Source organism: Oryza brachyantha, chromosome 1 (genome assembly GCF_000231095.2).
Source record: "Oryza brachyantha chromosome 1, ObraRS2, whole genome shotgun sequence".
Classification (NCBI taxonomy): domain Eukaryota; kingdom Viridiplantae; phylum Streptophyta; class Magnoliopsida; order Poales; family Poaceae; genus Oryza; species Oryza brachyantha.
The window spans coordinates 16851081-16872245 of record NC_023163.2 but is presented as its reverse complement, the minus strand read 5'-3'; the positions used below and the strand labels follow the sequence as shown (position 1 = coordinate 16872245).

Here is a 21165-nt window from a genome sequence, read left to right as displayed (position 1 = left end):
ATTCGTCTCGTGGTTTCCAAGCATATAAAATTAGTTTTTTTTATTCGTGTCCGAAAATCTCTTCCAGACATCCGGTCAAACGTCGACATGACACCTAAAATTTTTCTTTTCGCGAATTCAATGGGGCCTAAAAATACTCTTTTCAGTCTTTATTAACAGAGATGCTATGGACTTTAATATAAGCATACATTTCAACATTCATCTTACTCAAAAATTTTATACAAATATGTAGAAATGTGAATTGTGCTTCAAGTACCTTTTTTGGTAAATAATATAACAACAAAATAAAAGATAATTAGGTATACTTTTAAATAATAAGATGGGCTAAAGTATGTCTAAGTCATCTATTTTAAAATAGTGTATTTTACCAAGGAATATATGTTAAAATGGTCATTAAAAAATCAATAAGGGTTAGCTTTGGTTTTAAAAATCAAAATTCCTATCCTCCAAAGAGCCAGTCTGTTCGACTAGCATTTCGTAATTGGATATCCATCTGAGAAGCAATATCTTAGCTGGCATTAATTCCGGGAACACTGTTCATTAAAATGTTTGCTGGCATCATCAGCGCGAAGTTCGTTTCCCATGTAAAAGGTAAACACTGGTCCGTTTGGTAGAGCTCTAAACTTCAGATCGTAGCTTCAAATTTCAACTCCAGTGAGATCTGTTACTGTGGTAGCCGGAGAGCAGATTAAAACTATTTGGCTAGCTTGGTTTGCTCTAGAAATCCTAAAAGAGAGAATACGAAGTAGATTGACAGATTATGTGTAGTCATGATTAAACCATGATCTAATTATGTTTCTTTTCATGTAACTAAATACTGATTATTTTCTTTTAAACTTCAATAACATAACTATATGATTATAAAATATTATATGATAATTAACACCCAATATAAATATTTACTAGTGGCAGATTCAAGTAATTGCAATAAAATAATAAAGGGTAGTGGGCCTTTTGACGTAGAGTGGAGCTATGGAGCAGCAAAAACCCAGCTCCACCCCCGTAGTTTATTTTTTAGGAGCTAACTCCATCAACTCCGTGCCAAAAAAAATTAGAATCTGTATTGTTTGACACACTCCGACTCCAATTAAGTTAGAGTTGAAAGTTACAGCTCTTCCAAATGAGCCCTAATAGACTAACACCAACAAACTAGTTATCAGCTCTATTTTTGTTTCCAGCGTACCAATAAACAGACGAGACATCAACTCTACAGTTCTACACGCATGCGCTCCTGACCCAAAGATCAAATAATACGATTCTAGATTAATACTACTGCCTCTGTTGCATAATGCAAGATGTTTGACTTTTTTTATTACATGACCACCCCTCTTATTTAAAAATTTAGTACAAATATAAAAAATGGCAAGTCATGCTTAAAAGTCTTTTGGATAATAAAGTAAGTCAGCAAACTAAATGATATTTTCATAATTTTTAAATAAAATAAATGGTCAAACATTATAAGAAAAAAATCAAACATATTGTATTATAAAACGGGCGGAGGTAGGAGTAAATTTTTCCTTTGTAGTATATGTCTGTGGACAGGAGTTTAAACTGGTGGGAGGAGTAAACTTTACAGTAAGCACATCTACAAGCACATTGGATTATGGTATATCCTAGATCTCGTCAACAAAATTGGAATGACAACACAAAGCTTTAGGGATGACAAAATTTCCTGCAGGCCTTCCACCCGAAGAGCTTGCGGTTCGGTTCTGAAATGAGCGCTGTACAATTCGATTCTGCATAGCGTGCTACGAGAACACTACCTTAACCACCTCCCCATCTTCATGGTCATGATCTTCCGTCGCTTGTGCTCCCTGTGCTTGGCTGCGATGCGCAGCTTCCTCTTGGCATGGCGCGCCGGGTCCACAGCCGCGATAAGCTTCTCTGACTGCTTTCTGCTATCCCTCTTCTGTTTGAGGCCCTTCCTGACGCTGTTGTAAACTTCTACAAATTTCTCGGTGCCAATCAGGTCACACAACTTGTCCCGGACACTGTCCGCTAATTGCTTGACATCATCTGCACCAAAATAGTAAGCAGTTGTCGGATAGGTTTAAGGCGGATTAAATGCAACCAATTCAAAGAGAAATGGCACTGGTATTCTGGTAAGATATAAGAAAATGTTATGTTTAAAAAGAATGGTTAGAACAAATATTATGCTAAAAGATATATTTAATAGCAGCACAAAAGTGAAACTTAAGATTAGAAAAATGCAACAACAAGGATTTGATTGAGAATCCCAAAAACTATGCAGCATTCCCAGCTTGAAACAATGAAGACAGAGTTCATACCACTGATGACCTTCCCAGCAAACCCTTCAGAAACTTTATACAAAGGGGCCAAGAAGTGGATAGCATAGGACAGTGATACTTCAGCACCAAGAGCTGATGAAATCACGCTGAAGCAATTGAATACAATCTTCATCTGCATATGCATAGTGAAAGTACAACTCTTAAGTATTGCGTCTTAAGGTAAATTAAGATCTGAGAATAATATTCATGTTGAGAGATGCTGCTTACCTGTGTATCCTCCATCTGCATTGCAATCTTTCCCATCCTCTTCAGGATTGAAGAAACTAACAATGATGTAAGTTCTTCACTGCCATCAAGGTTGGATCCATTTACATCAGTAGATGTAGAAGTGCAAAGGAGAAATGTGTTCTTTGCTTTTGTCAAACCAAACAATTCAAAACCCTCAAGGAATGCACCGTGATCACAGGAACTAAGGCTAGACCAGAACTGATGTGGCGAGGTTTGCTTAATCAATGTATGCAAGTTACAGACAGCATATGAAAGATTTTGCACAATTAGATTGTTCGCTGTAGTATCACTTAGTTCTGCTCTCAATTGTTTCAAGAATGAAACAGCAATCAGGAACAGCCTGCTTGGTTGGACAAGCAGTGCAGACTTGCCATCCAATTTCATTTCACGCTTACTCTTCTCTACTGAAGAGAAATATGAGGCCAACAGAGAACTGGATATATTACGCAACATCAAATGGGGATGGATCAGCAACTTGCAAAGTATAATCCAAATTTCCTGCAAGTATAATTGGGTCACAAACTTGATTGCACAACCAAAAGAATAATGATGTATCTACGGAAATACAGTAAAGAGAAGGCACAAACAGAAAGATTATTCATCATTTAGATTTAGACAACATAATCTCAATGCCATATAAGTTCAAAGGCAACACTAATGAAGCAATGACCATATCTCAAGCACATTTGAATAGAAGGATTTCTGGTGGGTTTGGGGCTTTGGGCTGAAATCACAGAACTGGGATTAGTGAGTGTTATAGATTTTTTTTTTCAGTTGAACAAAGGTAGGCAAATTGAGCCCCATTATGGGTTTGACTATACAACTTTATCTCTAGCTTCGTCATATGGGTAAGCTGAGTCCCCTCAGATAGAGAGATGCTGAATAGAGATGTACATGTAGGTTTGAACTTTGATGTGCCTATCTTGTCCATGTTGGTGCGTGATAAAATTTTCTTGAGAATCAATGTGCACCTAAACCCAAAATAATTATCATCGGCTGGTTACTTTCTAGTAGTAGCTGTGTGCAATGCAAAAATAATTACTTCCTCCGGTTTTCTTAATCGACATCGTTAACTTTTGGATCTACATTTGACCCTTTGTCTTATTCAAAAATTTATATAATTATTAATCGGTTTGTTATGATTTGATTTATTACTAAAGTAACCTTAAGTATGATTTATAATTTGCATATTTGGACAAAAAAAACTTGAATGAGACGAATGGTCAAACATAAATCCAAAAGTAACATCAATTAAAAAATTCGGAGGGAGCATCAGAAATATGCATTGAGATTATGTCAATGCTAATACAATAATATGCAGATTTTTAGAAAAAAACAATTATAATACATCTTTAATTAACCATGGAAAGATTACAATATAGTGACTATCAATTTCAATTTCTTGTTGGTGCTGCAACACTCTTCCTGTGTGGTATCGGAATCTTCATGAAGCTCAGTACTTGTTTATTAGAAAGTCCAGCTTATTTGTGTTCTAAACTCAGGAGTTCACTTGGAAAGCATATGTTCTAACTTCCAACCCTGTGCTCTGGCAAGTTCTGCTCTGGGACAGGACTTCCTATTATGCTCCAATACTATTATACTACTGTTTTCTTAGACAGTTCAAGTCTGCAAGCTAGTTCATGCAGTAGACTTTAGGTCTTCGTCCAAGTGGTTGATATGCTGGACATGTGTTACCGGCCACTCTACTTTTGTACTGGTTGTATTAATTGGTTAAAATTTGAAATTTCTTTGCTGTCCAAGGTCTGAACTGTATTATATTTCTTAGTTCTCGGGCTTCTTAGTTAATTAAGAATCAGAATGCAACTCTATAGCATTCTGAGTTATTCTGAGTTGTGCATAAAAGAAAGAACTCTCATTGTTTTAGTTACTATTTTAGCTATAATTATACATGTGTTTATTGGCAGAGATCACAGATCAGTGTATATACCAAATGGTCCCAACCCATACTACCCAACGGGTTATAGCACCAAAGGGCCAACCCATTGGCATCAATGCAAACGACTTGGGTCACGTGGTCCAGGTCTGGGTCAACCCACTGCAGACCAGCCCACCCTTATGATACAAAGAGTTGTGTACGAACTACAATGGCTTTCAGCATGCAATCAGCGAAGCATAGTACAACTGTTTTAAAATACAGATCACAAGTAATCATACCTCCATATTTTGCTTGAAGTACAACTCTGGAAAGCGTAAAAGTAACCTGTCCATCATGGCAATGGACTCATATGACTCCTTCCAAAATGGTAGGCAAGTTTCATCAGCTAAATCTACTTGCGGTCCTCCAGAAGCAATGACAGAACATTCCATTATTTTCTTAGCAACAGCCAAAATACTGCTAAGGTGTTTGGCAATTCCCAACGAACGATCCCCAACAAGTAAACCAATGACCTGTAAAATACAAGGATTATTTCTCAGTTCATGAGATAAAGACTATAAATGCAATGTAACCATATAGAGAGGAGTGCTTCAATGCTCTCCCAAAATATGAAAGCTAATCCCGGGTACAATTTGCAAATGCCCACACTTCAAAATCATGCAATGTAATATTAACCTGGGCTGAAGCGCTCCACAGATTCTGCTTTTCACCTGTGTACCACGAAAGAGAATATTCAAAAATAGAATTTTTTCCCTGGTCACCAATGCGCCCCAACAGCTTTTGGATTGCTCGAAGGATCATAGAGGATACATTCTGGTGCTGTTCATTTGCTAAAGCAACTACAAGATGCAAGAAAAATGTTTGACCTTGGTCATCAATTATCCTCTGAGGAAATCTAGTAAGAATATCATGGAGCATCTCAAGCACAGCTTCTCTTCCTGATGGATGCTCGTAGCTGCAAAATTGCACAAGGTTAGCTTATAAGGTAAAAGGCGATACCAAAGGTAAGTAGCTACAGATATTCATACCTTAGATTTGTAAGGAAAAAGTCAATATGTTGTTGTAAACGCTTCTCAGAGAGTGGGTAATTTAGAAAAAATTGCAGCAGAATTTGGATGCATTGCTGACGTATAGATTCAGTTTGAGTTGTTACCATCAATTCTCCTATCCTAACTACAATATCATAAATCTCAGGGGAAACCAATTTTCTTTTGACTATTGCCTTCAAAAGTGATAAGGCAACAGGTGAAGGGTTTGTCTGGAGATCAACAAAAATAGGAAAATGAACAATAATCTGGAGCTGATCATCTGAGAGTGAAATCTTGAATCCTCTAAGTAGATCAGCAAGTAGTTTCAAACAAGATGTGACCAAATGACCATTGGAATTCCCAGCTCTCTGTGCAATGTCCATAAGTACATTCTTGATAATACTTGCATTGTCCTTGAGAGATGGCAAAGGAAGTTTAACCAATAAGGCAAGACATCTAAAAGAAATTGAGATGACACTTTCATATTTGGAACTCAGGCATTCTCCCAAAAGATTAACAAAAGGATCCAACTTTGACAAAAGTTCCTCATCTTCCTTATCTAGCTTGATGCTCTTCAAACGATTACGCAATAGCGTAACTGCAAAATTTGTAATTATATACGAATTTTGCAACCCACTAACACATAGCCCAGGGATGGTTTTTCTACAAATATTTTCCTGACCATGACCAGATCCCTCGTTCTCTTTGCACTGGGACTCACTTGCTGCAGTGGTATCCTTAATAAGCCCATAAACAAATACAAACAAATCAAATGTTTCAGTAGATGGATTGCACTCAATCCCCAAAGCTATATTATGTAACATCATCTCAAGCTTTGTCTTTAATTTTGGAGTAAGGTGCTTCTGAAGATGGCCAGAAACCGGTGAGATTAACTTCAACGAATGCGTCTTGAATGTAATACATTGAGAAATCAGCTTTAGGGTCTCAAATGACATTCTCTTCTTTGTCTCTTTCATCTTAGATGCAATCTTCTCAACTTCCTTTTGTTCCGCAACATCCCCAAGTATATCACTCTCAACAACCGCAAGCAAATCTTCTAAACAATAGTTAAGCCTACCATTTATGTCAGAAGTTATGGTTTTTGATAACAAATAATGAAGTGTGTAGCCTAAAACATGGAGTTCATAACCCCTTTTCAGTATCGCCCTCAATATCTTGACCACAAACTGCAAGTACCCAATCCCAAGCTCCTTTAGAGATGCAGCTAAAGCTGACCTTGCTTCATCACGTATGCTTTCAAGACGGTTCTTGAGGAAGTTACAAATTCGATGTATGATGCTTGAAAGTTGTGACTCAAAATAATCTATCGGTAGTAACTTCAGTATTTTAAGTGCTACCAGGTTTATGCTGACGTTGACTTTCTCTGGATCTGCTCCCAATAGCTTTTGAACCTGTGGAAATACTATCTTTTGCAGGTAGTGTTGCTTCTCAGAAGAGACTATAGTTGAGGAGAAAGTCAAGGAAGAACCCAAATCCTCGTCCATAGCATTAGAATTCTTCGAGGCATCGTTTGAAGGTTTCATGAAATGGAACGAGTCTAGCACAGCACATATAAGCCTCAATATGACCTTTTGCTTATCAGGCTTCAGACTCAACTCACGAAAGCATCTCATCAATATTGTCCGATAATGCTCCCACTGCACCTTGGCAGCAATAGATGAAAGTGTATCCAAGCATACATCTCTTACTTGTTCACCCTTCCCAGCTTTGACATCAAAAAACATGTTGAAAAAGAGTGGAACAAAGACTTTCATCATCACATCCTAAAATGAAACATAAGCTTAATGTCAACAAATAAACAAAACAGTATCTGGTTTGTTCAAGGAAAAACAACACAATATCTGATACCCATCCCTGAAGTACTGACAAAAGAATGCATAAGCCTGAAATAACAGCAAGCAAGAAAAGACAACTCAATTGTTATAAGGTGTCAGTGCACTAACTGATGATACGATGAAATGCGGCATGAAAAAAACAACTATGGTAACAGATGGCAACAATAGCTACTTTGTACAAACAGTGGGCTTTTTAATTTGATGATGAAAATAGAAAAACAATAATCTAGGAAGCTATTTAACTTCATTTGACAAGCATATTCCACTCCACAAATAAAAGCTTGATGATATTTTATCATTTACCTCAGAAAACTCGGCATCTTTGATGCACTGCTTGAAAAGAGACAATGCTTTTGATCTTTTAACAGCCTACAGCAACAGATACAATCATAAGTAAGAAGTATTACCTTTTGCTGCCTCTGGGGGTGCATAAAATAAACTTACCTGTAAATGAGTTATGTTGTGGAAAAAATCCTCTTCCAGATCCTCCTTGCAGAGAGGAACAAAAGAGTTTAAGGATGGAACATGATTAAAATTATAGACCATTTCCCGAAGTAAAATAACCCACTCCTGAAAACACGATTGCATTAGTTTCAGATTTTACCTAAAACATCATATACTAAGATTAAAAAAAATAAAAAATAAAACCTTCTGAGTCGAGATATCTTTACTCATTGCCACTCCCATATTGCGAAGGTAAGTTTTCTCTAATATATGTTGAATACTGCCTTTTGTACAAATGCCACTTGAATTATCCTCTGTTTCTATAGTATGTTTCGACTCATTATTCATGACTGAAGCAGAGAATTCGAGGAATGATTGAAGAGCTCTGGATGCACTTTGCCGAAAAATCAACTCTTCAGATGACATATCATACACACAGTGAGATAATATGGCACCCACATGCTCCTCTCTCATGTCAAGAAAAGACTTTGGCTGAATCATATCATACGTTTTAATTCTAGTGTCATAATCTAGTTCTCCAAGCTCTGAGGTAGAAACTGCATTGAGATCCCGTATTAACCTAGCCTGTAAAAGATACCACATAATCACAAAGCAAGCTATAGAAACGGACTAGGCATTGCAGAGAAATTGACACAAAGGAAAACCACATAAAAAATGTATTAATAATCACCAGAGTGGACATTGAAGACTCATGCAATGATAGTCCAACATAAATATCACAGATACATAGTCGCAGCTCCAGTCCAACAGTGGCCAGCAACGGGTTCAGTGCATTCAGAATTTTTGTAGATACTCCACATCTTAGATTTGGAAGTATTCCCTCAACAACACGTAGAGCTTCTAAACATTCATCTACCATACAAAAACAACATGAGAGTAAATAAGAATAAACTCATTTCCTTTTTCAAGCATGCAAATGCACAAAATGCATGCTAAACTTGACTAAAAAGACTTACCAGGATTCAATTCTTTCTTACTGAAAAATGGAAGGATGACATCTAAAACATGCTCTGCAGATGAGGGTTCTGTGATGTACTTCAACAATAATTTAAACAACCTCAGTTCACGTTGCCCAAACCACATTCCAGATTTCCTGTACACGCCAAAAATATCAGATTTTGGGTCAAGCTTTCAAAATTCGAAACATAAGCTCCTATATGTGGAATACTCCGTGTGGATAACCCCAAGAGAGGAAAAGAATGAATCAGACAGCACCCGATTCACATTAACTTTTTATTTTTGTTGCAGGTGAGGCCCTACTTTTTATTTTTTTTATATGAGAAAATAATAAAAAATTTGAAGAAAAAACAAGAGATAGAATACAAGCTCAAGATCCATTGTTTAACTATAGCTTAATTCACATTAACTATAAAATAATTTGAATTTCTGCAAACATGCTTAATGTTTTAGATGAACTCAAAACATGTTTCCAAATATGAGTAACACTTAAATTTAATTTTGAAATCTTATGGTTGTTTGCTCTTCAAAACTTGTAAAAAACCTAGCTTCTGTCTGATGTACTTTACGATGAGCTAGCCGTACGATTGTTACGCTTGGGGCACGCTGAGCTCAATCCAGCTGCGGCCTGTGAACAGTAGACAACACTACGAAAGTAAACGTAGTTCATAGAACAGATTGCAGTACTGACAATGAACCATCATGTATCGCTAATGGCCCATAATTCTAGCTGATAGTCAGACCATGAAGATATAGAGTATCTGATAGAACAGGTGAACAGTTTACAAAAAAATTGCATATGCAGGACATTTATATATAAAAGAATAGTTTCAAATCGACATAGCCTCTCACAAGAGAGGTTTCACTCATAATAGATACTAGATGGATACCCACGCGTTGCTGCGGCAGAACTGGGTGATAATATAGTAGATATGAGTTCGATTTTTTTTTACCTACTACACAATTTTTTTCATGTGTTTATATATTTTGTGCCTTTATCAATTATCCATAGGTTATAAATGATTGGGTGTATGGTGTGCCTTTTTGGGGAATAGATGTAATTTACACTTTTGATGAGTCATCCTAAGGCTAAAAACAATTAAGGTGATATGAAGAGATGTAATTTACACCCTTGATGTATCATCCTGAGGCTAAAAACAATGAAGATGATGTGGCTTTATGAGAGAAGAGAATTAACATTACCTATACTTAGTGGTTACTGAGCGTCCAGATTAGATCCAATGGCTGAGATTTATAGGTGACGTGGATCAACTACAATTGAGCTTTGGGTCTTAACTTTATAGTCCCAAAAGAAATGTCACTCTAGGGTTCAAATTTTGTCCCTCAATTGATTGTCATTACTTGTCCTAAACTCATTTATAATTTTGGTGGCATGGGAAATTTGGAAGCCCACGAATGACCGTATTCTCAATGGCTCAACTCCGAGTGTGTCAATGGCGCTTCAATCAGCAGTTGATGAAGGCACACTTTGGTGCTTAGTTGGAGCTTCAAAACTCCAAGAGGTGTTGGCTAGGTCGATAGCCCTTGCGGCTTCAGTGGTCTCGTTTAGTGTTTTTGTAACATACGTTAGTGTTTAGGGTGGGGAGTTCCCAGATTCCCCTCTCTGTGCGTATCTTCTTTCTTATTAATGAAATGATGTGCAGATCTCCTGCATGTCCGAGAAAAGAAGTGCTACTTGTCCCAAATTCTCCCCATCATAACCCCAACCACCATGGCATCATCCCACTCCCAAACACACATCATTTAATAAGAGTTTTTTCTTCTTAAACCATAATCTCAGCTAATCAACCTAGAATGACTTTGTTTTTGGTACAGAGGGAGTAGATAGACAACATAAAGCACATAAATCATTGTGACAAAGTGGTGTGAGATTTAGTGTCATTTGTTGGACTATAGATAAGTACAAAGAAATATACCTGTGAAGTTCTCTGCAATAACTAACAAAATCTTTGAGACTATGGAGAAGAACGTCCATGTGTGGAACAAGAATTTTCTTCAGTGAATGATCTCCATGCTGCTCTAAATCACTATCCAGCCTCATCAGATTCTCAATGAGCTCAAGTGCATAAGATGTGATGGATCCTGAAGCTTTCTTCACAGTTAAAATAGAAAAAATAGCTGGTACAAGGTTATGTGCCTCCAATAATGGTGCTAGTTTTGGGCTCTGACTCATAGCCATGAAGCATGAAAATAATGAACTTGGCTTCTCACTACTGGATGCCTCTTGTCTGAAGCAGTCAATCAGAGGTTTCACAGAAGTAAAAAAGATATTCCAGAAATTTTCTCCAAAGTCATTACTCCCATACTGACTAAGTGCCAATGAAACAATTTTAATACATAAAGACCTTAGGTCCTTCAATTGCTTGATTGAGACACTTTCCTGCACAACAGAATTAGGTAGCTGATGAGAATGCATGACACTTGTTAATATTAAAGTTTTGAGGTCGCTGGCTTATAAATCATATAAGTCGAAAAGTCGGCTTAAAAGCTCAAGCCAATAAGCCTAAGCCCAAACAAAGAGGGCCTAAAATGATATTTGTGGTTATACAATTTATTAAGTTTTTAACATATGATATTTATTTGAAATTTGCTGAATGACAATAGGAATTTGACTAGTTATCATAATATTACAAACCTTGGTATCGTCTGCTGAGAGCCCATCCTTTGAGCACCCTTTCAAGATCATAGAATTACCAGCTTCCACGGTCATGGAACAGTCGCCATCAAGGTCGTTTGATTGCTTGCTAGGATAGTCTTCTCCGTTCCCACTTCTCAGATTCCGCATGCAACTCTCCAGCAAGCGAACAACAATAATCAATAGGACATCAAGAACTGGACTAATACGTGCAATATCAAAAGTTCCAAAAATTTCTTCAATCAAATGCAGAAAACCATTTGCTTTTTTCCATGTAAGGTTCTCTATACAGATCTGTGTTGAAGCTCCCATGATGTCAGAAATATTTACAAGCAGGTTATCGGACTGAGAACCAAATATTTCAAGTTGAAGGCTCCCAGGAATCAAGGACTTCAGAAGTAACAAGAAAAAGAGCTGAAGCTCATTTGAATCAAATTGCATAAGGAAACGGAGAATTGCTTTCCGATGACTAACCCCTGTGTGCTGGCACAATAAAGCAACATATACAGGAGTTAGTTTGTCAGTTAAAATACAAATACCCTATCCCATGATACCTAAGAATTATGATACATAAAGAAGTAGCTAAGTATTGCCAACCTTTCGAGAACCAAGCAACTTTAACTTTCTTAGTTTAGGTGTCAATACACGGATAACCAAAGGAACAACACAACGTCTGTGGTCTTTCTGAATAGACAAGGAATCACATGAAACTGCCCATGTAGTGAGCTCTTCACGAAGGGTTTTTGAGTCAATTAGATTCTTAAGATTTTGACTGTATGGTGTCATGAATTCATCCTTCCAGTTCAAAAGGCAATCCAATGCTTTTGATTGTATGTCAGGATCACTCTCATCTAAGACCCTGTCAGTTATTTATAAATTCATTTACATATTATCACAAATATTTCAGCTGCAGAAATAGAAAAAAGTATATTAATATTTATTCACAAACCTTTTAGTTAGTACTTCCTGAAGAATCTTGCTCTGGTATAATGATCGAGCATTGCGCATTAATCTCAAGACGTTCAACCATTCTTTCAGAATCATCTTCCATTGTTTGCCTTTACATTTGTTAGACATATATGAATCAACACTGCACAAAATAAGAACGAAGAAGGCATTAACAAGGAAAGGACTTCAAAGCTCAGTTAGACAGCAGAAATAATGCATTTTGTCAACTAGATACCTAGTGATGTTGCTATTGTCATAGCCCATGAAGGATAGAAATAATGGCACAAGATGCCGTGAGCGAGACTCAGCAACATCAGGTATTTTCTGGAGAGACTGAAGCAACAGAGTGGCAACTGTCTCCAGAGGTGTGCAATCAAAGTCTGTGGCGAGATATACGCTGAAGCAGTCATAAATAGCTGCAACATCAACCATGAAGTAAGAAATGTAGTACAACGCAACCATCAAAACATGAGGAAAATAAAATTGAGAAAATACCAGTACTTCAAAGTTTTGATGTATGTTTATGGTCTACTGTCACTGCCAATGTATGTTTATTGTTATTCAAAGACCATAGCAATTAGCCCATTACTATGCATGATTTCAATGTCTTGACCTCCTAAAGGCCAAGTAGGAGGATATCACAAATAAGTGAAAGTTTGCAGAATTATCTGTTTGGTGAGCTAAGCTGCACTAAGGCATAATAGATATTTAAAGTAGTAGCATGCAAAACAGTATGTACAGCATGTACAGCGTAAGCACAAGTAAATGCTAGCAAGAGATAAGATATCCACTGCCAGGTAATACAGAAAAATGATTGTTTCTGCAATATCTTCCCACATAGATAGAACTAGTTATGCAGCTGGCCATCATACATATGAGCAACTAAAGCAGAAATACAAATAGTGAATGAGGAAACATGATCAGGACAGAAGAGGTTTGCAGGAGAATAATACAAATAAAACACTGTAAAAATCTTCAGACATACATTGTGGTTGGATTGAAGCTTCCAGCTTATCTGGATTTTTCACAGTCAGACCCTTTGACTGGTGGAATGCGATAAATTGGATAAACTGATTCCAGACAAGCTCCTTATGTTTGCTAATAAGGACAGCAAGACAATCCAATGCCGGTGTCCAGAGATCACTAAATCTATTGTATAATATGCCAATAATCCCATGCAAGAGAAGAGGTATGTAATCTTCATGAACCATCTTGGAGGACAGGCTCATTTGAATGCGGGAAACCAAGATAGCAATTTTCCGGCTAGTAGATACAGATATTGGAGTTGATTCAACAGCCAGAAGGGTGTCCAAGACCTGGTTTCAATGGAAACATTAGGGTAAAACCAAAATAGTTAGTGAATTATTAACTGATAGCTGACAGGACATACATTAGAATATTTCATGTCAACAGTGTCATTGCCAGAATCTTCTGTTCTTTGCCTCTTGTGTGGTCGCTCCTCATCTGTGCCTAGACGTTGATCCATCTTTCCAAAATAGGATAAAATCCTCAATGTTAAAATCCGGATATCCTTATTTGGACTGCTTAAGTTAACAGCAAAGATAGAGAACAAATCCAAAAGATTTTGTGGACCACATTCTTCTGCCATCCCCAAGGAAGCTGCTCTGCTAACAGCAACAAAGGAAAAAATAAGCAATTGCTCCATATGGTCAAACTAACATAGTACATTGAAATAGAGTGTATGCATGACTATACCCATGTAAGGAATCCAAGTATTCAGCTATAGCAGATAGTACTTGTAGACTTGTGCTGTGTCTCTTGGCAAGAGATAGGATATGGCCTGTTTCTGGATTTCTTCTGGTGTCAATAAGCAGTAATTCATGATATGATGATAATGCTGCGCCAAGTAGACTTCTCCAAGTAGTCTTTGGAAGACCACTAATGTTCTCTGCATATCGATATATACAAAATTATGCTTTTCAGAAATACAAATTTATGGTTCTTACTGTAAGGAAGTACAGATCATCGAGTGCAATCACCTTCTTCCCCTTCAAGCAGCCGATCAATGTTGCAAATTAACTTATTCAGCATTGACAAATTATCTCTAGGTACATTTTTAATATTAGGGTAGCAGCAAATAGATCCCCATAGTATAGCGGCTTCCTTTTCATTCACCTGGTTGCTTGAGTGGTTGCCAGTTTTAACCATGTTGTCTAATAGCTCTAGCCAGAAAGAGACTTTTGATTCAAAGAATTTGCACACTTTCTTCTCCCGATCTAAATAACTTCCATCAATGCCATGAAGAGTTATTTGCTTCTTCGATCTCTTGAAGAAATGCAGAAGAATAAACAGAACTTCCTCAGGCGAAGTCTCAAGAAAATTATCCATTGCACTACATGGCATCAAATTGCAGGGTCAAACCATTATGTATGTAATTGTATGAGATATATTTAAGCAATAACAACAAATATTAGCAAATACCTCAATATCTGACTCTCAAAAGTTTGTATAATTTGTGGACCCTTTGTCAATAGTTTCTTCACAAAGACAAGCACGCTGAAAATACCAGAGCCAAAATAATGAATGGGTCAAGTGGTTCTAGACAGATCATTGATAGAAAAGATAAGCACAGGAAATCTGGGATCTCCTGTAAACTCACTATCAGGTAGGGTAATATTTTACCTAGGATCTGTTAATTTGAATGCTGGACCATAGAAGGGTGATATGAAGGATAAGTTGCCACAAATAACTGGAACATCCAAAACACAAAGCAGAAAGTCCAGAACACTGCCAAGAACCTCAGATGAAGTTTCTCCAGTACAGCTACCAGGTAGCATATACTCACTGACCAGCGATTCAACAAGTTTATGGATGTTAGCCTTATCTGGAAAAGAAAGGTGAAAAACAAATTCATCATTCTGGTGAAAATCCAATAAAATTCAGGTAACCAAAGCATATGGGCAAGGATAGGGGATCTCATACCAGCCACATCACTTTGTTTGCTATTTTGTAAAGCAAAGGTAAGAAAATCGATCAAGCACTTTAAATGGTCCAGGTAGCCATCCTTGATGCAAACGTTTATTTCTTCAAATAAACAACTATATATCAACTGCAACTCTTTTTGATCTAGTTCATCACACAACCTATGGATCAGCCCAGTTATGACTTCACGAATAGTAGAAGACCCTGATTCAAAAAGGTCATATTTGTCCTTAGAAAAATAGAGAAATTAGAGAAACTAACTCATGATGAATCAATGATAAACATCAGTGTTTTTAGCTCAATTGCTAACAGGAGTGGTACTAGGATAAATAAAAAAAAAACTGAGAGCAAATGAAACTAATTGGCACAAAAAAACTACAGCAGTATATGCCATTGCATAGAAAGTTATCTAACCGTTGGGGAATTTTTCTTGAATAGTAGTGAGGTTTGACTTGCTCAACAAGAACTCCATGACCTTTCCAGCTCTTGAGTGAAACCTTGCATGAGTTCCTCTCATGACATAACACAGCAACGCTGTTACCCCATCTATATGTGTGGGTAATGAATTTTTAGCAGCCTCAAGTAGAACTTTCCTTACACCTGACAACCAAAGGTGAGAAGAATGAGTAGCTTAGAATAACATAATAGTGCCTACTCAAACAAGGTCAGCAATCTTCACAACACCTCGATTATCACATTGCAGCTTGGCCTAAACTCTTAACTTGGTTCAGATTTAACTGAACAACACAAATACTTTACTAAGCACAGAAAGGAATATGACTTCTTACATAAGAGAACTTAAGAATATGCCTTCAAAAACAGATTACTGGGTAGTTGCACAAAAAAAAGTATGCTAAAGTTAAGAAAAGTACTGCTTGAAGTCGCACAGATCATTAGGATACAGGATTTTGCATCACAGACAAGGTGTAAGCAGGCAAACGCAATTAAAATTACTCGATAATTACAAAAATTGGAAAAAAGGGCACAAAAACTAACAGGGCAAGGAATAAGCTGAAAAGTATAACACGAGGAAGATAATGAACAGGAAAGGACATAGCCCTTTTTAACAGCAGCACGGGCCCTTCTTAAGCTTCCTTTTTATGTAGTCAATCTCTTTAAGTCCCTCAACCTTTAGAAATGAACCCTGTTAAGCCTACTCTTTCAAAGTTCAGTTTAAAATAACCTTTGCTAGGTGTGCTGATACTTTAAGCTAATGGCAGATGGAGCCAATGTTTTGAATAGTGTAGAGCAGGAGCACGGCAGCAAAACATTATTTGTAGCTGATAGAAGATAGCAGCGATATAGGAAGCACCACAGCCTTGGCTATCTTTGCAGGCATGTTAATTTAAATCAAGCAATATAAAAGTAAAATGGTTTATCTTGTATTATGATTATTTGTTCCTGTACAATGAAGTCAAAAAATGTGTTACAACAGACGCAATGCTACAATAACACTAGTTACCATAACTAGTTGTAGACAGCCAAATACAGAACAAAGTGCTACAGACAGCCATTTATTAGCAGGCACTATCTCTTGTTCTGTAGCACCAGAACAGGACAAAGAGCTACAGATAGCCATTTATCAGCAGACACTACCCCATGTTTGCTATTTGGGCTATTTTGAACAATAGTTTGACCATACAGTCAGTGACTCAGAATGCTCTTTTGGACGAAGCATGAAACTTAGCTTACTCGGAAACCATCATTGAAAACAAAAGGTCAAAAGCCTAAAGAGGCTAGCTCCAAAAGTTACTTATCCCTTTTGCTAACCAGCTATTAATAAAAAAGAAGCAAAAAGGAGGAATACCTTGTATTAGTTGACTAATGGGTGCATTCCTCAGTACAAATGAAACAGATTCAGCCATAAACTCTCTAACATAATCCTTTGGAAAATATCTCAGTGGAGCTGTGATCCTTCAATAATAAATAAAGATCAGTATGATGTGGAAAAATATTTGGTGGGCAATAAATGCAAGTGGTTGGTTCCATAATGGAGCAGAAATATTTCCTACAGGTGCAGACCTCATCATTTAAAAGGGGAAGAACTAACCTGAGAATTTGAACAACATCTTTTACAAGATACTTTTGCAAGTACATCATTATATATGACCATGATGTGAAGACCTGGATTAAACTGATTTAAGACCTCTGCTGCTCAAACACAGGGATTTACAAATAGCATTAAGCAGATAACATACCTGCTCCAAGATTTCAGGATCTCGATCACCTCCATCACTAAGGAGAGCTAAAATAGCACTAGCATGTCTTCCTAGAAATCTGCAATAAAAAATGCATAAGACGGGCATGCCCTGTTAAGACAAACACAAAACCAAGCAAACAACCACCACCAAGAAATAGACAAATGCATAAAAAGTATAAATCAACAACTATGCAAACAAAAACTACAGTTAATTTGAATTAGCAAACTCACGGCAAAAAATCCTCAAGAATATCCCTGGACAGAGCTGCAATTAACCTGCATATAAAAATAATTTTAGACATATAATAATGGTAACGCAGTCATTATACTACAGCGGTAGTTGAATTATAGTAGCAGTGCTCAGGATATGCCATGGATCATGGAAAAAACAAAGTTTAAATTTCCCTTCTGGATCTACTACTCTTTTTAAACGTTATAGACAGAGTTGCATGTTAAACAGTAACTATAACAGTCCCGTCGAACCAGACACGATGCAATAGCTCGGGAGTCAGGACAGTTCATATACAAGTATTCCAGAAACATACCCACAGGTTCAGCAAGCTCAACCTGATCTCTACAAGACCGTACAGACAAGCAAACAGACCATAACAAATATGTGTTTGTCATACAACAGAAAAATCAAGGATAACAATATAAATCATGTGGTTAGGAAACATTATATTCAAATTCAAGCTCGTCTTTAGTTTCTTATCAAGTATGGAAACTTTTTGAAAAAAAAAATAAACACAACACATATCACTTCTTTAGGGGCCAAAAACTAGACTATGAAATACTACAATTCATTGTTTATGTACTATATTTGTAGTCCAAATCAAACAAATATAAAAAGGCAATGACAGTGCGGGAAAGAATTACTTCCTCCGTTCCATATTATAAGACTTTCTGGGTTTGCCTAGATGCATCCATGTATCAATGTATATGTTTTGTATATGTGTCTAGATTCATTAGCACACAATTGGATTTAGGCAAGGCCAGAAAATCTTATAATATAGAACCGAGGAAATAACTAGCAAAATGTCAGTGTATCCAACTAGGTTCATGAATACATGATCCACTTACATGAGTATTGGCTCAAGGGACAATCTTGCTTTCATATTTATTCTTTGTAGAAGTCCAGAAAATATTTTTTCACGGTGCAATATGATTTGAGGCAGTGTTTGTACCAAATGTATCATCTCTTCATAAAAAGATATGAAGTCCTCTGCAGTATTGAGCTCCTGAATCAGTGTGAACATAGCAATATTAATAGCTGTTAGACTAATTGCATGTTTGCACATCATGCAGATTTACCATTAAAAACTAAATTAGTAATCCCTTCGAGACGCTAAAACCTACTTTTAAAACACTACAGGCATTACATAGATGGACCAAAAGGTGTGCCGCTAAGTGTCATCTTCAGTTCATCGCTGCAACTTCATCCAAACCTCAACCTCAAGCATCTTAAAACCCAAGCAAATGCAGGACTAAAATTTCAAGGCTAACACCAACTTTTCTATCCACCGCTAAATGCTCTAAAAAGAACCATAAAAACTTATAAGCCACCAATCTTAAGTGAATTAGTTTCTCAACCCCTACCAAAAAGGTTGTAAAGTATTTATTTCTGACGCAAAAAGTCAGCATCAAGTCAAAACAGAGAAAATGTTTAAAAAAAAACCCTTGTACATCCAATATATAGCCTGCTAACTTAGACAACAATCATTATCCCATGGAAATGGTACCTGAATACTAATGATTGAACGATATATTAAAATGTTAGTCTAATAGCTGAAAAAAATTAATTCTTGTTTCAATGGTGCTAAGCATATAATTCTAACATATGATAGCACTCATCTGTTTCCAAACACCACAAAATGACAAAGATCACAATCAGAGTTTGCCAACACCCATAAGATGGCACACTATAATCCGAGATACGCTGCAAATTTTTTGAAGTACATATGACAAGAAATTTCCAATCATTAGAAAAAAGCCATGATCTCCAAAATGATCATGAGTATCCACATATCCTTTCAATCTTCACAGCTATTATTGCAAAAAAAAAAAAATCCAAGTGCTTGACTCCCTAATGCTGTCAAAAGGCATTAAGCAACTTGTGCACATTGTTTTCTTCTCACAACTGGCAATGCAAGAGCTTCACCAGAGGGAATGACTTAAGTACAAGTCCCAGAAAAGTAAATGTCTATATCTGCACCTAACGTTCAAGTTCAACCAGAGAGTTCCAGACTTCCGGTAATTTATGCACATACAGAACTCATGGCCATTCCAAAATTTTAAACAATTCCATTCTGCAGGAGCTCTTCTAAACCCCTGCAGAATCTGCCAGTAGAAACCCTGTCAATTCTTCCAAACTGTTCACAACACATACCTTTCTGCTATAATAACTAAAATGATTACCCTTCTGTCAACTTGACTATTTGCCTATGCAGTCAGCAAAGCTAAAACTCTCATTTGACTAAAATTCAAAGAATACAGCCTCAAAAGAATCTAATCTAAGAAAAGATGCAAAATGATTCTAGTTGTCCCCTCAAGAAATAATCCATTCATGAGATGCTGGTATTCACTGAATTTCCAGTCACCGCGAAGCTCGTGTCAAACACCAGAACAAGAAATCATAATATAAAATGACCCTCAATTCTCCAAAACTACTATTCTTAACCAAATAATAATAAAGACAGCAAAGCTTTAAAAGATATAATCCCCCAGATAAATAACAAGTTTAGTTCTATCAGCAAGCACATAAAATGCAAGCATAATTAAGCCAAAATTATCTCCTTGTCTGGACTTCTAGATAAATGCACTAAAATCCTACAAGCATGCCTAGTACAGAACATCCTAAAATTATACCCTCATCTGCAATTTTTCGTGTACACACCAAATTGCCACAAGTGCTTAGATGTAAACATTTTAGTTCCTATGCAGCTGTAGATCCCCCAGACTATGCTATTGGTACTTAAGGAATAATACTAATCTTAAATAAACACTTTTAATCTCCGGAGCTCTTACTGTGAACAATTTTAATTTTACAGCATTATCCTTCATTTTCATATATGTCAATGAAACAGTAAGATGACAATCCATATCCAATTTACAAACTTCCAACATTTTTTTCACCCAATATGTATTATTTAAATAATAAAAGAAATGGAAACGGTTTGTTATTGTTCAATACATCGAATTTTCCAGTTTTAAGCCTCATTAGTGATCTAAGCACCACATTTAGCTTCCCCGCTTATCTGGGTGTGGAACTGTGGATTGTGCACCAGAAATAAAGGAGAAAGAAAAGGAGGGATGAAGTGTGATACCCTCCACTCCACGAGGGCGTCGAGGAAGAACGACGAACCGCTCGATGGCTCTGCCTTCACCGCGTGAAGGCTGCGGTACACATCGATGTCGATCTCCTCCACCCGCTGCGAGAAGGACTTGAACTGCACGAACACAAGCACGCACGCACAAACCACATCAGCAGCCGTCAAACCCGTCCCACGAGCTCGATTCCAGCGAAGGGGGGAGGAGGAGGAGCGAGAGATTGGTCGCAGGAAGCAAAGGAGCCGGATGCTCTTACCACGAAGCGCTTGCGGCTGGAGGACGACGTGTTGAGGCACTTGACCGCCGCGTACGGCGGGGTCGCCATGGCGGGCGTGCCCGCCCGCTTCCCGC

General features: G+C 37.2%; 1 protein-coding gene across 2 annotated transcripts; it reads right to left on the bottom strand.

Annotated features, from left to right (window-relative positions):
- Nucleotides 1-1493: 1493 nt before the first annotated feature.
- Nucleotides 1494-21139, bottom strand: LOC102715080 (small subunit processome component 20 homolog). Of its 2 annotated transcripts, XM_040521049.1 has the most exons (31): nucleotides 21071-21139; nucleotides 20811-20933; nucleotides 18568-18725; nucleotides 17719-17763; nucleotides 17486-17564; nucleotides 17338-17411; nucleotides 17095-17201; nucleotides 15702-15887; nucleotides 15288-15491; nucleotides 14988-15189; nucleotides 14787-14861; nucleotides 14345-14697; nucleotides 14061-14253; nucleotides 13735-13969; nucleotides 13330-13660; nucleotides 12580-12760; nucleotides 12346-12486; nucleotides 11994-12255; nucleotides 11397-11879; nucleotides 10678-11141; nucleotides 8740-8876; nucleotides 8454-8635; nucleotides 7967-8347; nucleotides 7763-7888; nucleotides 7622-7687; nucleotides 5463-7246; nucleotides 5110-5389; nucleotides 4713-4946; nucleotides 2517-3035; nucleotides 2289-2421; nucleotides 1494-2016 (listed from the first exon to the last, which is right to left on the bottom strand). In XM_040521049.1, the coding sequence occupies exons 1-31, from the start codon at nucleotides 21137-21139 to the stop codon at nucleotides 1760-1762; spliced, it is 8064 nt and encodes a 2687-aa protein (XP_040376983.1). In that variant the 3' UTR covers nucleotides 1494-1759. The 2 variants fall into 2 exon arrangements, with proteins under 2 accessions (XP_040376983.1, XP_040376985.1); XM_040521051.1 differs by lacking the exons at nucleotides 17719-17763; nucleotides 18568-18725; nucleotides 20811-20933; nucleotides 21071-21139 and having other exon boundaries at nucleotides 13735-13972; nucleotides 17095-17193; nucleotides 17486-17549.
- Between the last annotated feature and the right edge of the window lie 26 nt (nucleotides 21140-21165).